Source organism: Wyeomyia smithii, chromosome 2 (genome assembly GCF_029784165.1).
Source record: "Wyeomyia smithii strain HCP4-BCI-WySm-NY-G18 chromosome 2, ASM2978416v1, whole genome shotgun sequence".
In the NCBI taxonomy this organism is placed as follows: Eukaryota; Metazoa; Arthropoda; class Insecta; order Diptera; family Culicidae; genus Wyeomyia; species Wyeomyia smithii.
In genome coordinates this window covers 161,684,684-161,702,955 of record NC_073695.1, presented here as the reverse complement: position 1 = coordinate 161,702,955, position 18,272 = coordinate 161,684,684, and the positions used below count along the sequence as shown (strand labels likewise).

The 18,272-nt window shown below is 46.4% G+C and overlaps 2 protein-coding genes across 2 annotated transcripts; both read right to left on the bottom strand.

The window, feature by feature from the left end:
- Window positions 1-4,073: 4,073 nt before the first annotated feature.
- LOC129720167 (uncharacterized) lies at window positions 4,074-5,162 on the bottom strand. The gene has a single exon (XM_055671602.1). It carries the CDS (start codon window positions 5,160-5,162, stop codon window positions 4,074-4,076), a length of 1,089 nt encoding a protein of 362 aa, XP_055527577.1.
- Window positions 5,163-11,586: 6,424 nt separating this feature from the next.
- On the bottom strand, window positions 11,587-12,678 carry LOC129720166 (uncharacterized). The gene has a single exon (XM_055671601.1). It carries the CDS (start codon window positions 12,676-12,678, stop codon window positions 11,587-11,589), a length of 1,092 nt encoding a protein of 363 aa, XP_055527576.1.
- Window positions 12,679-18,272: the final 5,594 nt, after the last annotated feature.

The following is an 18,272-nucleotide window of genomic DNA, read 5'->3' as shown; positions in this document are numbered from 1 at the left end:
TACTCCTTTCGAATTACCCTTTTCCATCGATAATGCGTCTATTCATCTACTTTCAGTTTTGCTAATTCCTGTTCAACCTGATCCATTTTCTCATGGTACAATTCACGCATTTTTCTCATTTTATACAAATGATCTTGCTTCTCCTTCAATGCTTTTCGCAGCAACAGTTCCTCCTGCTCTAGTTCTTTTGCTCGCAAATTATTTTCCATCTGCATCCGTTGTTCTTGAAGGATACGATCTATTTCTATCCGCTTTTCCCTCAAAATATGTTCATTTTTCATTTCCAACTCCTTCTTTTTTGCTACCTTTTCAAGGGCTCGTAATTTCCGCTCCAATGATGAATTGGGCTTCACGTCGGATTTTACAGACAGACAGACAGACAGACAGACAGACAGACAGACAGACAGACAGACAGACAGACAGACAGACAGACAGACAGACAGACAGACAGACAGACAGACAGACAGACAGACAGACAGACAGACAGACAGACAGACAGACAGACAGACAGACAGACAGACAGACAGACAGACAGACAGACAGACAGACAGACAGACAGACAGACAGACAGACAGACAGACAGACAGACAGACAGACAGACAGACAGACAGACAGACAGACAGACAGACAGACAGACAGACAGACAGACAGACAGACAGACAGACAGACAGACAGACAGACAGACAGACAGACAGACAGACAGACAGACAGACAGACAGACAGACAGACAGACAGACAGACAGACAGACAGACAGACAGACAGACAGACAGACAGACAGACAGACAGACAGACAGACAGACAGACAGACAGACAGACAGACAGACAGACAGACAGACAGACAGACAGACAGACAGACAGACAGACAGACAGACAGACAGACAGACAGACAGACAGACAGACAGACAGACAGACAGACAGACAGACAGACAGACAGACAGACAGACAGACAGACAGACAGACAGACAGACAGACAGACAGACAGACAGACAGACAGACAGACAGACAGACAGACAGACAGACAGACAGACAGACAGACAGACAGACAGACAGACAGACAGACAGACAGACAGACAGACAGACAGACAGACAGACAGACAGACAGACAGACAGACAGACAGACAGACAGACAGACAGACAGACAGACAGACAGACAGACAGACAGACAGACAGACAGACAGACAGACAGACAGACAGACAGACAGACAGACAGACAGACAGACAGACAGACAGACAGACAGACAGACAGACAGACAGACAGACAGACAGACAGACAGACAGACAGACAGACAGACAGACAGACAGACAGACAGACAGACAGACAGACAGACAGACAGACAGACAGACAGACAGACAGACAGACAGACAGACAGACAGACAGACAGACAGACAGACAGACAGACAGACAGACAGACAGACAGACAGACAGACAGACAGACAGACAGACAGACAGACAGACAGACAGACAGACAGACAGACAGACAGACAGACAGACAGACAGACAGACAGACAGACAGACAGACAGACAGACAGACAGACAGACAGACAGACAGACAGACAGACAGACAGACAGACAGACAGACAGACAGACAGACAGACAGACAGACAGACAGACAGACAGACAGACAGACAGACAGACAGACAGACAGACAGACAGACAGACAGACAGACAGACAGACAGACAGACAGACAGACAGACAGACAGACAGACAGACAGACAGACAGACAGACAGACAGACAGACAGACAGACAGACAGACAGACAGACAGACAGACAGACAGACAGACAGACAGACAGACAGACAGACAGACAGACAGACAGACAGACAGACAGACAGACAGACAGACAGACAGACAGACAGACAGACAGACAGACAGACAGACAGACAGACAGACAGACAGACAGACAGACAGACAGACAGACAGACAGACAGACAGACAGACAGACAGACAGACAGACAGACAGACAGACAGACAGACAGACAGACAGACAGACAGACAGACAGACAGACAGACAGACAGACAGACAGACAGACAGACAGACAGACAGACAGACAGACAGACAGACAGACAGACAGACAGACAGACAGACAGACAGACAGACAGACAGACAGACAGACAGACAGACAGACAGACAGACAGACAGACAGACAGACAGACAGACAGACAGACAGACAGACAGACAGACAGACAGACAGACAGACAGACAGACAGACAGACAGACAGACAGACAGACAGACAGACAGACAGACAGACAGACAGACAGACAGACAGACAGACAGACAGACAGACAGACAGACAGACAGACAGACAGACAGACAGACAGACAGACAGACAGACAGACAGACAGACAGACAGACAGACAGACAGACAGACAGACAGACAGACAGACAGACAGACAGACAGACAGACAGACAGACAGACAGACAGACAGACAGACAGACAGACAGACAGACAGACAGACAGACAGACAGACAGACAGACAGACAGACAGACAGACAGACAGACAGACAGACAGACAGACAGACAGACAGACAGACAGACAGACAGACAGACAGACAGACAGACAGACAGACAGACAGACAGACAGACAGACAGACAGACAGACAGACAGACAGACAGACAGACAGACAGACAGACAGACAGACAGACAGACAGACAGACAGACAGACAGACAGACAGACAGACAGACAGACAGACAGACAGACAGACAGACAGACAGACAGACAGACAGACAGACAGACAGACAGACAGACAGACAGACAGACAGACAGACAGACAGACAGACAGACAGACAGACAGACAGACAGACAGACAGACAGACAGACAGACAGACAGACAGACAGACAGACAGACAGACAGACAGACAGACAGACAGACAGACAGACAGACAGACAGACAGACAGACAGACAGACAGACAGACAGACAGACAGACAGACAGACAGACAGACAGACAGACAGACAGACAGACAGACAGACAGACAGACAGACAGACAGACAGACAGACAGACAGACAGACAGACAGACAGACAGACAGACAGACAGACAGACAGACAGACAGACAGACAGACAGACAGACAGACAGACAGACAGACAGACAGACAGACAGACAGACAGACAGACAGACAGACAGACAGACAGACAGACAGACAGACAGACAGACAGACAGACAGACAGACAGACAGACAGACAGACAGACAGACAGACAGACAGACAGACAGACAGACAGACAGACAGACAGACAGACAGACAGACAGACAGACAGACAGACAGACAGACAGACAGACAGACAGACAGACAGACAGACAGACAGACAGACAGACAGACAGACAGACAGACAGACAGACAGACAGACAGACAGACAGACAGACAGACAGACAGACAGACAGACAGACAGACAGACAGACAGACAGACAGACAGACAGACAGACAGACAGACAGACAGACAGACAGACAGACAGACAGACAGACAGACAGACAGACAGACAGACAGACAGACAGACAGACAGACAGACAGACAGACAGACAGACAGACAGACAGACAGACAGACAGACAGACAGACAGACAGACAGACAGACAGACAGACAGACAGACAGACAGACAGACAGACAGACAGACAGACAGACAGACAGACAGACAGACAGACAGACAGACAGACAGACAGACAGACAGACAGACAGACAGACAGACAGACAGACAGACAGACAGACAGACAGACAGACAGACAGACAGACAGACAGACAGACAGACAGACAGACAGACAGACAGACAGACAGACAGACAGACAGACAGACAGACAGACAGACAGACAGACAGACAGACAGACAGACAGACAGACAGACAGACAGACAGACAGACAGACAGACAGACAGACAGACAGACAGACAGACAGACAGACAGACAGACAGACAGACAGACAGACAGACAGAACCACTTCGTACGTTTGTTGATCGTGGGTAAGTACTCCTTATACCAACGGTGCCACGTCTGATCCGCTAAGTACTGTGACCGTTTATAAGCGTCTCGCAATGCCTTTGCAAAATTCACGGAATCTTCCACATAAAAGTCAGTTGACTATACGACACCTCGAAGAAAGTGATTAGGAGTTATCGCCGCTGAGTCCTGGGATATGTACGTTAGTGGTCGACTATTTATCATGTCTTCCGCTTCGGCAAGGGTTGTCAGTAGAACTTCATCCGTCAGCCGACACCCATCGTCGAGTGCTTTCATCGTTTCCTTCACAGACCTAACCATCCTCTCCCAGATGCCACCCATGTGTGGAGTCCCGGGGGGGTTAAAGTTCCATTTCATCACGCTGTCAACTAGCGAATCTGCACATTCCATATTAATTCGCTTAATCCAGGCTATCAATTCCTTGCTAGCTCCCTTAAAATTTGTCCCATTGTCCGAAAAGACTTCATCTGGCATTCCCCGCTTACCAATGAACCGTCTGATGGCCATCAAACATGCTTGTGTCGTTAGAGAGTGTACAACCTCCAAATGCACTGCACGTACTGCCAGGCATGTGACCAATGCGACCCATCGCTTTTCTTTCCTTCGATTAACAACAACTTCTACAGGACCCAGGTAATCTACACCAACTGCATTGAATGGACGTAGTGATTTTGTTATTCGTTGGACCGGAAGTGGAGCCATCATTGGAACTTCGGCTTGGCATCGATTTACCTTACACCATACACATTCTTTCATAACTTGTTGGATTTCTGTCCGTAATTTAGGGACATAACATATCTGACGAAGCTCTATGACCGTTTCTCGATTTGCATGTCCAAATTTTTCGTGAAAGTGTTGCACTAACCGTTTAGTCACTGCGTGCCCTTTTGGAAGGATAATCGGAAACTTCATGTTGAACGGAATTTCGTTCGACTTAGCCAACCTACCATTCATCCGAATCACGCCACACTCGTCTGAAATCGGTGAGAGTTTATATAATGGGCTTTTCTTCCCAATCTGCATCGGTTTCTGATCCGATTTCAGCGTTTTGTTTCCTTGAAGTATCATTAATTCATCTGTAAACGCCTTCAACTGCGCTTGTCGCCACAAAATGTTCTCCGCTTTCAACATTTCGTCCTGCTGCAATGGTTTCTGTACTACATGGTACTTTGCCTTCAAAAGTCCTTTGTGCTTGTCGGTAGCGATCATCGTGTGTAATGGAACATCTTTTTTCTTGCGTTGCAGATTTGCTATGAATCTAATGCCAATTTACGCCAGCGCCACGTGACGTCTACATTAATCACGGATTCTGGAAACTCCACCACATCATGATGTAATAAGTGCGCCTTCATTTCCTCCGCCGTGTTTTCTATCGGCACTTGCTCCCGCGGCCAGCAATCCTCCGGCTGGTATACAAATTTTGGCCCCTTAAACCACTCACCTTCTGACTCTAATGGGGGACCATGTCCCCATTTTGTTAGTGCATCAGCTTGATTTAATCGGGACGGAATCCAGCGCCAATCTGTTGCATTGGTTGTCTCTAAAATTTCACCTATTCTAAAGGCGACAAATTGTTTATATTTCCGTTGATCTGAACGTAACCAGCTTAGAACTGTTTGCGAATCCGTCCAAAAGACGCAGCGATTGAAAGAAAGTGAGTGGTTGGTTTTGATAGTTTGAGACAGTTTTGCACCGAGGGCAGCTCCTCTTAGTTCTAGCCTAGGAATGGATTGCAACTTGGCTGGTGCTACCTTTGATCGAGACATTACCAATGAACATTTAATTGTATTTCCTACTGACATGCGAGCGTATGCCGCGCAACCATACGCGTGACTACTGGCATCCGTAAAAATGTGTAGCTCCAAGTTGTCAATGCTCGAGGATCTTGTCTTTCCAGAGTATGAACGCGGAATATGGATACGTTCTACCAATGGCAATAGCTCAATCCAATGCTTCCACAAAGTTAAATTTGTGTTATCAATTTCTTGATCCCAGTCGCAGCCAGTTCGCCACAACTCCTGAATCAATATCTTACCATGTATAGTGAAACACGAGAGTAATCCCAGTGGATCAAAAAAACCCATAATGCAGCTTAGTACGATGCGCTTTGTTGGGCTCTTACGACCTTGCAAATATTCCTGAAGATCTTCACGATGTTTTGTCGAAAAGGAGAAACGGTCTTGCGCTGAGTTCCAAATAACACCTAGTACCCGCTCATTCCCTGTTTCTTTGACTTTGTTGAATCCATTTCAGTTTGCATGGGTTTCTGTTCCCCAAGACTGTTGAGAACTGTGTCGGAATTGGAAACCCAATTGCGAATTTCGAATCCCCTCTTTGAGTGAATTAATCTCACTTGCTTTGCGCGCAGGATTGCTTCTTCGACGGTATCTACACTGTCGAAATAGTCATCAACATAGTGTTTTTGAATAATCGCTTCGCTGGCTTCAGGATACTGTGCTGCAAATTCCATCGCATTTCTGTTCTTTACATATTGGGCTGAACAAGGAGAGCTTCTGGATCCGAAAGTGGCAACATCCATCACGTACACCTTGGGTTCGTCTCTGGGGTTCGACCGGAAAACAAATCTTTGCACCCGTCTGTCAGCCTTGCGAATCTGCATCTGATGGTACATTTCGCAAATGTCTCCGCCGAAAGCAATTGGTCGCTCACGAAATTTACAGAACACGGAAAGAAACGACACTAGTAAATCGGGTCCCGTAAGTAGTAAAGAATTGGGAGAAATTCCCTTTACAGTCGCTGCTGCATCCCACACAAGGCGTACCTTTTCCGGTTTTCTTGGATTGAGGACAACATTGAGTGGGAGATACCAAACTTTGTCGGGTTCGATTTCGATTAGTTCTTCCGCTGACGCCAGGTGCGCGTATCCTTTACTCTGATACTCCTTAATTTGATGACAAACGTTCTCGAATACAGCTGGTTCCTTTAACAGACGTTGTTCCAAGCATTTCATCCTTTTTACAGCCATGGGATAACTATCTGGGAGTTTCATGTTTTCTTCTTTCCACAGTAGTCCCGTCTCGAAACGGTTTCCTACTCTTCTTGTGGTTGTTTCTAGAATTTCACGTGCTTTCTTGTTTTCATCCGACTCTGGTAACTTCATGGTCACGGACTCTTCTAAAGCATACTGAGACCTTAATAAATCGTGGATGTCTTGGTTGCTGATTTCTCCGTGATGTCCCAAATATGTTTCCGTACCCGATGCTTGTGTTTGATTTGGGCCATCTACCACCCATCCTAACTTGGACCGGACCGCTATGAGCTCACCTGGGTCGCTCACTTTAGCTTCAATCGGCGCAATCAAGTGCAAATTATTTAAACCAATTAGCAATCTCGGGCGCTGGTTTTCATACGACGCAATCGGTAGCCCACGAAGGGTTTTCATTCGCCGACTGATGTCATATGTGTCTAACGATTGGTTTGGTAATAGTAATTCTTCCACTGTTCGAACCGAGCCGAGTAAATGCTTATTCTTGTTCTCTTTTCTAGAAATCAGTAGATCCATCCGCCATGATTCCTTTTCAACGCGCGCGATGTCAGCTGTCCATTTGATTGTCAGCTACTCTTTTGTGCCTTTAGCTCCTAACTGATCGGCTAAAGCTTCTTCAATCAGGGTCACAGAAGCCCCTTATCGAGGAACGCGAGCGTATTCACCGATAGTTTTCCGCAGTACAAAATCACTGGGAGCATGCAGAATAAAATCGTGTTGCTGCTTCGAAAATGCGCGTTAATTACCACGGAGCCGGTGATCGAATGCAGGAGGGGATGATGTCGCTCACGGCATTCATTGATGTTGCAGCGAATCTTAAATTTGCATGGAGCATTACCGTGATCGTTGAGACAAACACAACAAAGTTTATATCTCTCCACTATTTTCAATCTATCTCTTAGGGTCAGAGCCTTAAAATCCTGACAGAATCGCAGGCGATGATCCGTCTGCAAGATTTTGCAAGGTTTTTGCGAATTCTCACTGTATCTAGGTGTAGGCTTCTCCAGTGCAGTGTGGTTGTATACGTAGGCTCCCTTTTCCTTAGCTTTGCTTTTACTACCGTTATCGTGGGTAATAGGTTTTGATTCTGATCTAAAGACCATCTTAACGTTGGCTTCACATGCTTCTGCTACAATCGTCGACACATAGTCGGTAAAAGTACGAAGGTTGACCCTCCTTTGTTGATTTTTGAAACGAACCCATTCCGCTTGTCGTGCGCCGGAAGCTTGTCGACCAAATCTTGAATCAAAATAGGATTAACTATATGTTGCTTGAGATTTGCAGCCTCTAAATGCTCGCAGAGTTGCTCCACTGCATTTCCAAAGGGAATATACGTCGCCGATTTTGGGGGTTCTAATCGTCGTACCTTGTCCAGATGACACTGCAGAAGCTGTTCCGGTCGTCCATACAGCTGACGCAACTTGTCAATAACCTTTGGCACCGATTTCGGGAAAAGCAACTGTGCGCGAACACATTCTAATGCCGGACCTTTCAAACTTTCCTGCAATCGAACCAGGTTCTCAATATCTGAATAACCGCAGGCGTCGTTGGATGCTTGATAACTACCGATAAATAACGGCCATTCTTCCGGCTTGCCGGTAAATACGGGCAGCTTCTTGCTGATTACGCTTCGAGCTGCTAGTTGTACCTTCGTCGGTTTTACGACAGCATGCCCCAGCCTGTTTTAATTCCTTTTCTTTGAATTCAACCTTGTTGGTGTTTCATACTTTTCATTGGACGACTCTTCTGAATCAGATTCGGTTTTATATGATTCCAAGGTACCTTCATCTTCGCTATCAGATTCTTCAATCCCGTGTTCTTCTTCTTCGTCGTTCTCAGAAAATCGTTGTTTATTTCCTTCCGCTCTTTTCTGATTGGGTATTTCCGGATTTTTTAGCGGAGTTCGCAAACTTGAGGGCTTTACTCCTTTCGAATTACCCTTTTCCATCGATAATGCGTCTATTCATCTACTTTCAGTTTTGCTAATTCCTGTTCAACCTGATCCATTTTCTCATGGTACAATTCACGCATTTTTCTCATTTTATACAAATGATCTTGCTTCTCCTTCAATGCTTTTCGCAGCAACAGTTCCTCCTGCTCTAGTTCTTTTGCTCGCAAATTATTTTCCATCTGCATCCGTTGTTCTTGAAGGATACGATCTATTTCTATCCGCTTTTCCCTCAAAATATGTTCATTTTTCATTTCCAACTCCTTCTTTTTTGCTACCTTTTCAAGGGCTCGTAATTTCCGCTCCAATGATGAATTGGGCTTCACGTCGGATTTTACAGACAGACAGACAGACAGACAGACAGACAGACAGACAGACAGACAGACAGACAGACAGACAGACAGACAGACAGACAGACAGACAGACAGACAGACAGACAGACAGACAGACAGACAGACAGACAGACAGACAGACAGACAGACAGACAGACAGACAGACAGACAGACAGACAGACAGACAGACAGACAGACAGACAGACAGACAGACAGACAGACAGACAGACAGACAGACAGACAGACAGACAGACAGACAGACAGACAGACAGACAGACAGACAGACAGACAGACAGACAGACAGACAGACAGACAGACAGACAGACAGACAGACAGACAGACAGACAGACAGACAGACAGACAGACAGACAGACAGACAGACAGACTGACAGACAGACAGACAGACAGACAGACAGACAGACAGACAGACAGACTGACAGACAGACAGACAGACAGACAGACAGACAGACAGACAGACAGACAGACAGACAGACAGACAGACAGACAGACAGACAGACAGACAGACAGACAGACAGACAGACAGACAGACAGACAGACAGACAGACAGACAGACAGACAGACAGACAGACAGACAGACAGACAGACAGACAGACAGACAGACAGACAGACAGACAGACAGACAGACAGACAGACAGACAGACAGACAGACAGACAGACAGACAGACAGACAGACAGACAGACAGACAGACAGACAGACAGACAGACAGACAGACAGACAGACAGACAGACAGACAGACAGACAGACAGACAGACAGACAGACAGACAGACAGACAGACAGACAGACAGACAGACAGACAGACAGACAGACAGACAGACAGACAGACAGACAGACAGACAGACAGACAGACAGACAGACAGACAGACAGACAGACAGACAGACAGACAGACAGACAGACAGACAGACAGACAGACAGACAGACAGACAGACAGACAGACAGACAGACAGACAGACAGACAGACAGACAGACAGACAGACAGACAGACAGACAGACAGACAGACAGACAGACAGACAGACAGACAGACAGACAGACAGACAGACAGACAGACAGACAGACAGACAGACAGACAGACAGACAGACAGACAGACAGACAGACAGACAGACAGACAGACAGACAGACAGACAGACAGACAGACAGACAGACAGACAGACAGACAGACAGACAGACAGACAGACAGACAGACAGACAGACAGACAGACAGACAGACAGACAGACAGACAGACAGACAGACAGACAGACAGACAGACAGACAGACAGACAGACAGACAGACAGACAGACAGACAGACAGACAGACAGACAGACAGACAGACAGACAGACAGACAGACAGACAGACAGACAGACAGACAGACAGACAGACAGACAGACAGACAGACAGACAGACAGACAGACAGACAGACAGACAGACAGACAGACAGACAGACAGACAGACAGACAGACAGACAGACAGACAGACAGACAGACAGACAGACAGACAGACAGACAGACAGACAGACAGACAGACAGACAGACAGACAGACAGACAGACAGACAGACAGACAGACAGACAGACAGACAGACAGACAGACAGACAGACAGACAGACAGACAGACAGACAGACAGACAGACAGACAGACAGACAGACAGACAGACAGACAGACAGACAGACAGACAGACAGACAGACAGACAGACAGACAGACAGACAGACAGACAGACAGACAGACAGACAGACAGACAGACAGACAGACAGACAGACAGACAGACAGACAGACAGACAGACAGACAGACAGACAGACAGACAGACAGACAGACAGACAGACAGACAGACAGACAGACAGACAGACAGACAGACAGACAGACAGACAGACAGACAGACAGACAGACAGACAGACAGACAGACAGACAGACAGACAGACAGACAGACAGACAGACAGACAGACAGACAGACAGACAGACAGACAGACAGACAGACAGACAGACAGACAGACAGACAGACAGACAGACAGACAGACAGACAGACAGACAGACAGACAGACAGACAGACAGACAGACAGACAGACAGACAGACAGACAGACAGACAGACAGACAGACAGACAGACAGACAGACAGACAGACAGACAGACAGACAGACAGACAGACAGACAGACAGACAGACAGACAGACAGACAGACAGACAGACAGACAGACAGACAGACAGAACCACTTCGTACGTTTGTTGATCGTGGGTAAGTACTCCTTATACCAACGGTGCCACGTCTGATCCGCTAAGTACTGTGACCGTTTATAAGCGTCTCGCAATGCCTTTGCAAAATTCACGGAATCTTCCACATAAAAGTCAGTTGACTATACGACACCTCGAAGAAAGTGATTAGGAGTTATCGCCGCTGAGTCCTGGGATATGTACGTTAGTGGTCGACTATTTATCATGTCTTCCGCTTCGGCAAGGGTTGTCAGTAGAACTTCATCCGTCAGCCGACACCCATCGTCGAGTGCTTTCATCGCTTCCTTCACAGACCTAACCATCCTCTCCCAGATGCCACCCATGTGTGGAGTCCCGGGGGGGTTAAAGTTCCATTTCATCACGCTGTCAACTAGCGAATCTGCACATTCCATATTAATTCGCTTAATCCAGGCTATCAATTCCTTGCTAGCTCCCTTAAAGTTTGTCCCATTGTCCGAAAAGACTTCATCTGGCATTCCCCGCTTACCAATGAACCGTCTGATGGCCATCAAACATGCTTGTGTCGTTAGAGAGTGTACAACCTCCAAATGCACTGCACGTACTGCCAGGCATGTGACCAATGCGACCCATCGCTTTTCTTTCCTTCGATTAACAACAACTTCTACAGGACCCAGGTAATCTACACCAACTGCATTGAATGGACGTAGTGATTTTGTTATTCGTTGGACCGGAAGTGGAGCCATCATTGGAACTTCGGCTTGGCATCGATTTACCTTACACCATACACATTCTTTCATAACTTGTTGGATTTCTGTTCGTAATTTAGGGACATAACATATCTGACGAAGCTCTATGAGAACCGTTTCTCGATTTGCATGTCCAAATTTTTCGTGAAAGTGTTGCACTAACCGTTTAGTCACTGCGTGCCCTTTTGGAAGGATAATCGGAAACTTCATGTTGAACGGAATTTCGTTCGACTTAGCCAACCTACCATTCATCCGAATCACGCCACACTCGTCTGAAATCGGTGAGAGTTTATATAATGGGCTTTTCTTCCCAATCTGCATCGGTTTCTGATCCGATTTCAGCGTTTTGTTTCCTTGAAGTATCATTAATTCATCTGTAAACGCCTTCAACTGCGCTTGTCGCCACAAAATGTTCTCCGCTTTCAACATTTCGTCCTGCTGCAATGGTTTCTGTACTACATGGTACTTTGCCTTCAAAAGTCCTTTGTGCTTGTCGGTAGCGATCATCGTGTGTAATGGAACATCTTTTTTCTTGCGTTGCAGATTTGCTATGAATCTAATGCCAATTTACGCCAGCGCCACGTGACGTCTACATTAATCACGGATTCTGGAAACTCCACCACATCATGATGTAATAAGTGCGCCTTCATTTCCTCCGCCGTGTTTTCTATCGGCACTTGCTCCCGCGGCCAGCAATCCTCCGGCTGGTATACAAATTTTGGCCCCTTAAACCACTCACCTTCTGACTCTAATGGGGGACCATGTCCCCATTTTGTTAGTGCATCAGCTTGATTTAATCGGGACGGAATCCAGCGCCAATCTGTTGCATTGGTTGTCTCTAAAATTTCACCTATTCTAAAGGCGACAAATTGTTTATATTTCCGTTGATCTGAACGTAACCAGCTTAGAACTGTTTGCGAATCCGTCCAAAAGACGCAGCGATTGAAAGAAAGTGAGTGGTTGGTTTTGATAGTTTGAGACAGTTTTGCACCGAGGGCAGCTCCTCTTAGTTCTAGCCTAGGAATGGATTGCAACTTGGCTGGTGCTACCTTTGATCGAGACATTACCAATGAACATTTAATTGTATTTCCTACTGACATGCGAGCGTATGCCGCGCAACCATACGCGTGACTACTGGCATCCGTAAAAATGTGTAGCTCCAAGTTGTCAATGCTCGAGGATCTTGTCTTTCCAGAGTATGAACGCGGAATATGGATACGTTCTACCAATGGCAATAGCTCAATCCAATGCTTCCACAAAGTTAAATTTGTGTTATCAATTTCTTGATCCCAGTCGCAGCCAGTTCGCCACAACTCCTGAATCAATATCTTACCATGTATAGTGAAACACGAGAGTAATCCCAGTGGATCAAAAAAACCCATAATGCAGCTTAGTACGATGCGCTTTGTTGGGCTCTTACGACCTTGCAAATATTCCTGAAGATCTTCACGATGTTTTGTCGAAAAGGAGAAACGGTCTTGCGCTGAGTTCCAAATAACACCTAGTACCCGCTCATTCCCTGTTTCTTTGACTTTGTTGAATCCATTTCAGTTTGCATGGGTTTCTGTTCCCCAAGACTGTTGAGAACTGTGTCGGAATTGGAAACCCAATTGCGAATTTCGAATCCCCTCTTTGAGTGAATTAATCTCACTTGCTTTGCGCGCAGGATTGCTTCTTCGACGGTATCTACACTGTCGAAATAGTCATCAACATAGTGTTTTTGAATAATCGCTTCGCTGGCTTCAGGATACTGTGCTGCAAATTCCATCGCATTTCTGTTCTTTGCATATTGGGCTGAACAAGGAGAGCTTCTGGATCCGAAAGTGGCAACATCCATCACGTACACCTTGGGTTCGTCTCTGGGGTTCGACCGGAAAACAAATCTTTGCACCCGTCTGTCAGCCTTGCGAATCTGCATCTGATGGTACATTTCGCAAATGTCTCCGCCGAAAGCAATTGGTCGCTCACGAAATTTACAGAACACGGAAAGAAACGACACTAGTAAATCGGGTCCCGTAAGTAGTAAAGAATTGGGAGAAATTCCCTTTACAGTCGCTGCTGCATCCCACACAAGGCGTACCTTTTCCGGTTTTCTTGGATTGAGGACAACATTGAGTGGGAGATACCAAACTTTGTCGGGTTCGATTTCGATTAGTTCTTCCGCTGACGCCAGGTGCGCGTATCCTTTACTCTGATACTCCTTAATTTGATGACAAACGTTCTCGAATACAGCTGGTTCCTTTAACAGACGTTGTTCCAAGCATTTCATCCTTTTTACAGCCATGGGATAACTATCTGGGAGTTTCATGTTTTCTTCTTTCCACAGTAGTCCCGTCTCGAAACGGTTTCCTACTCTTCTTGTGGTTGTTTCTAGAATTTCACGTGCTTTCTTGTTTTCATCCGACTCTGGTAACTTCATGGTCACGGACTCTTCTAAAGCATACTGAGACCTTAATAAATCGTGGATGTCTTGGTTGCTGATTTCTCCGTGATGTCCCGAATATGTTTCCGTACCCGATGCTTGTGTTTGATTTGGGCCATCTACCACCCATCCTAACTTGGACCGGACCGCTATGAGCTCACCTGGGTCGCTCACTTTAGCTTCAATCGGCGCAATCAAGTGCAAATTATTTAAACCAATTAGCAATCTCGGGCGCTGGTTTTCATACGACGCAATCGGTAGCCCACGAAGGGTTTTCATTCGCCGACTGATGTCATATGTGTCTAACGATTGGTTTGGTAATAGTAATTCTTCCACTGTTCGAACCGAGCCGAGTAAATGCTTATTCTTGTTCTCTTTTCTAGAAATCAGTAGATCCATCCGCCATGATTCCTTTTCAACGCGCGCGATGTCAGCTGTCCATTTGATTGTCAGCTACTCTTTTGTGCCTTTAGCTCCTAACTGATCGGCTAAAGCTTGTTCAATCAGGGTCGCAGAAGCCCCTTATCGAGGAACGCGAGCGTATTCACCGATAGTTTTCCGCAGTACAAAATCACTGGGAGCATGCAGAATAAAATCGTGTTGCTGCTTCGAAAATGCGCGTTAATTACCACGGAGCCGGTGATCGAATGCAGGAGGGGATGATGTCGCTCACGGCATTCATTGATGTTGCAGCGAATCTTAAATTTGCATGGAGCATTACCGTGATCGTTGAGACAAACACAACAAAGTTTATATCTCTCCACTATTTTCAATCTATCTCTTAGGGTCAGAGCCTTAAAATCCTGACAGAATCGCAGGCGATGATCCGTCTGCAAGATTTTGCAAGGTTTTTGCGAATTCTCACTGTATCTAGGTGTAGGCTTCTCCAGTGCAGTGTGGTTGTATACGTAGGCTCCCTTTTCCTTAGCTTTGCTTTTACTACCGTTATCGTGGGTAATAGGTTTTGATTCTGATCTAAAGACCATCTTAACGTTGGCTTCACATGCTTCTGCTACAATCGTCGACACATAGTCGGTAAAAGTACGAAGGTTGACCCTCCTTTGTTGATTTTTGAAACGAACCCATTCCGCTTGTCGTGCGCCGGAAGCTTGTCGACCAAATCTTGAATCAAAATAGGATTAACTATATGTTGCTTGAGATTTGCAGCCTCTAAATGCTCGCAGAGTTGCTCCACTGCATTTCCAAAGGGAATATACGTCGCCGATTCTGGGGGTTCTAATCGTCGTACCTTGTCCAGATGACACTGCAGAAGCTGTTCCGGTCGTCCATACAGCTGACGCAACTTGTCAATAACCTTTGGCACCGATTTCGGGAAAAGCAACTGTGCGCGAACACATTCTAATGCCGGACCTTTCAAACTTTCCTGCAATCGAACCAGGTTCTCAATATCTGAATAACCGCAGGCGTCGTTGGATGCTTGATAACTACCGATAAATAACGGCCATTCTTCCGGCTTGCCGGTAAATACGGGCAGCTTCTTGCTGATTACGCTTCGAGCTGCTAGTTGTACCTTCGTCGGTTTTACGACAGCATGCCCCAGCCTGTTTTAATTCCTTTTCTTTGAATTCAACCTTGTTGGTGTTTCATACTTTTCATTGGACGACTCTTCTGAATCAGATTCGGTTTTATATGATTCCAAGGTACCTTCATCTTCGCTATCAGATTCTTCAATCCCGTGTTCTTCTTCTTCGTCGTTCTCAGAAAATCGTTGTTTATTTCCTTCCGCTCTTTTCTGATTGGGTATTTCCGGATTTTTTAGCGGAGTTCGCAAACTTGAGGGCTTTACTCCTTTCGAATTACCCTTTTCCATCGATAATGCGTCTATTCATCTACTTTCAGTTTTGCTAATTCCTGTTCAACCTGATCCATTTTCTCATGGTACAATTCACGCATTTTTCTCATTTTATACAAATGATCTTGCTTCTCCTTCAATGCTTTTCGCAGCAACAGTTCCTCCTGCTCTAGTTCTTTTGCTCGCAAATTATTTTCCATCTGCATCCGTTGTTCTTGAAGGATACGATCTATTTCTATCCTCTTTTCCCTCAAAATATGTTCATTTTTCATTTCCAACTCCTTCTTTTTTGCTACCTTTTCAAGGGCTCGTAATTTCCGCTCCAATGATGAATTGGGCTTCACGTCGGATTTTACAGACAGACAGACAGACAGACAGACAGACAGACAGACAGACAGACAGACAGACAGACAGACAGACAGACAGACAGACAGACAGACAGACAGACAGACAGACAGACAGACAGACAGACAGACAGACAGACAGACAGACAGACAGACAGACAGACAGACAGACAGACAGACAGACAGACAGACAGACAGACAGACAGACAGACAGACAGACAGACAGACAGACAGACAGACAGACAGACAGACAGACAGACAGACAGACAGACAGACAGACAGACAGACAGACAGACAGACAGACAGACAGACAGACAGACAGACAGACAGACAGACAGACAGACAGACAGACAGACAGACAGACAGACAGACAGACAGACAGACAGACAGACAGACAGACAGACAGACAGACAGACAGACAGACAGACAGACAGACAGACAGACAGACAGACAGACAGACAGACAGACAGACAGACAGACAGACAGACAGACAGACAGACAGACAGACAGACAGACAGACAGACAGACAGACAGACAGACAGACAGACAGACAGACAGACAGACAGACAGACAGACAGACAGACAGACAGACAGACAGACAGACAGACAGACAGACAGACAGACAGACAGACAGACAGACAGACAGACAGACAGACAGACAGACAGACAGACAGACAGACAGACAGACAGACAGACAGACAGACAGACAGACAGACAGACAGACAGACAGACAGACAGACAGACAGACAGACAGACAGACAGACAGACAGACAGACAGACAGACAGACAGACAGACAGACAGACAGACAGACAGACAGACAGACAGACAGACAGACAGACAGACAGACAGACAGACAGACAGACAGACAGACAGACAGACAGACAGACAGACAGACAGACAGACAGACAGACAGACAGACAGACAGACAGACAGACAGACAGACAGACAGACAGACAGACAGACAGACAGACAGACAGACAGACAGACAGACAGACAGACAGACAGACAGACAGACAGACAGACAGACAGACAGACAGACAGACAGACAGACAGACAGACAGACAGACAGACAGACAGACAGACAGACAGACAGACAGACAGACAGACAGACAGACAGACAGACAGACAGACAGACAGACAGACAGACAGACAGACAGACAGACAGACAGACAGACAGACAGACAGACAGACAGACAGACAGACAGACAGACAGACAGACAGACAGACAGACAGACAGACAGACAGACAGACAGACAGACAGACAGACAGACAGACAGACAGACAGACAGACAGACAGACAGACAGACAGACAGACAGACAGACAGACAGACAGACAGACAGACAGACAGACAGACAGACAGACAGACAGACAGACAGACAGACAGACAGACAGACAGACAGACAGACAGACAGACAGACAGACAGACAGACAGACAGACAGACAGACAGACAGACAGACAGACAGACAGACAGACAGACAGACAGACAGACAGACAGACAGACAGACAGACAGACAGACAG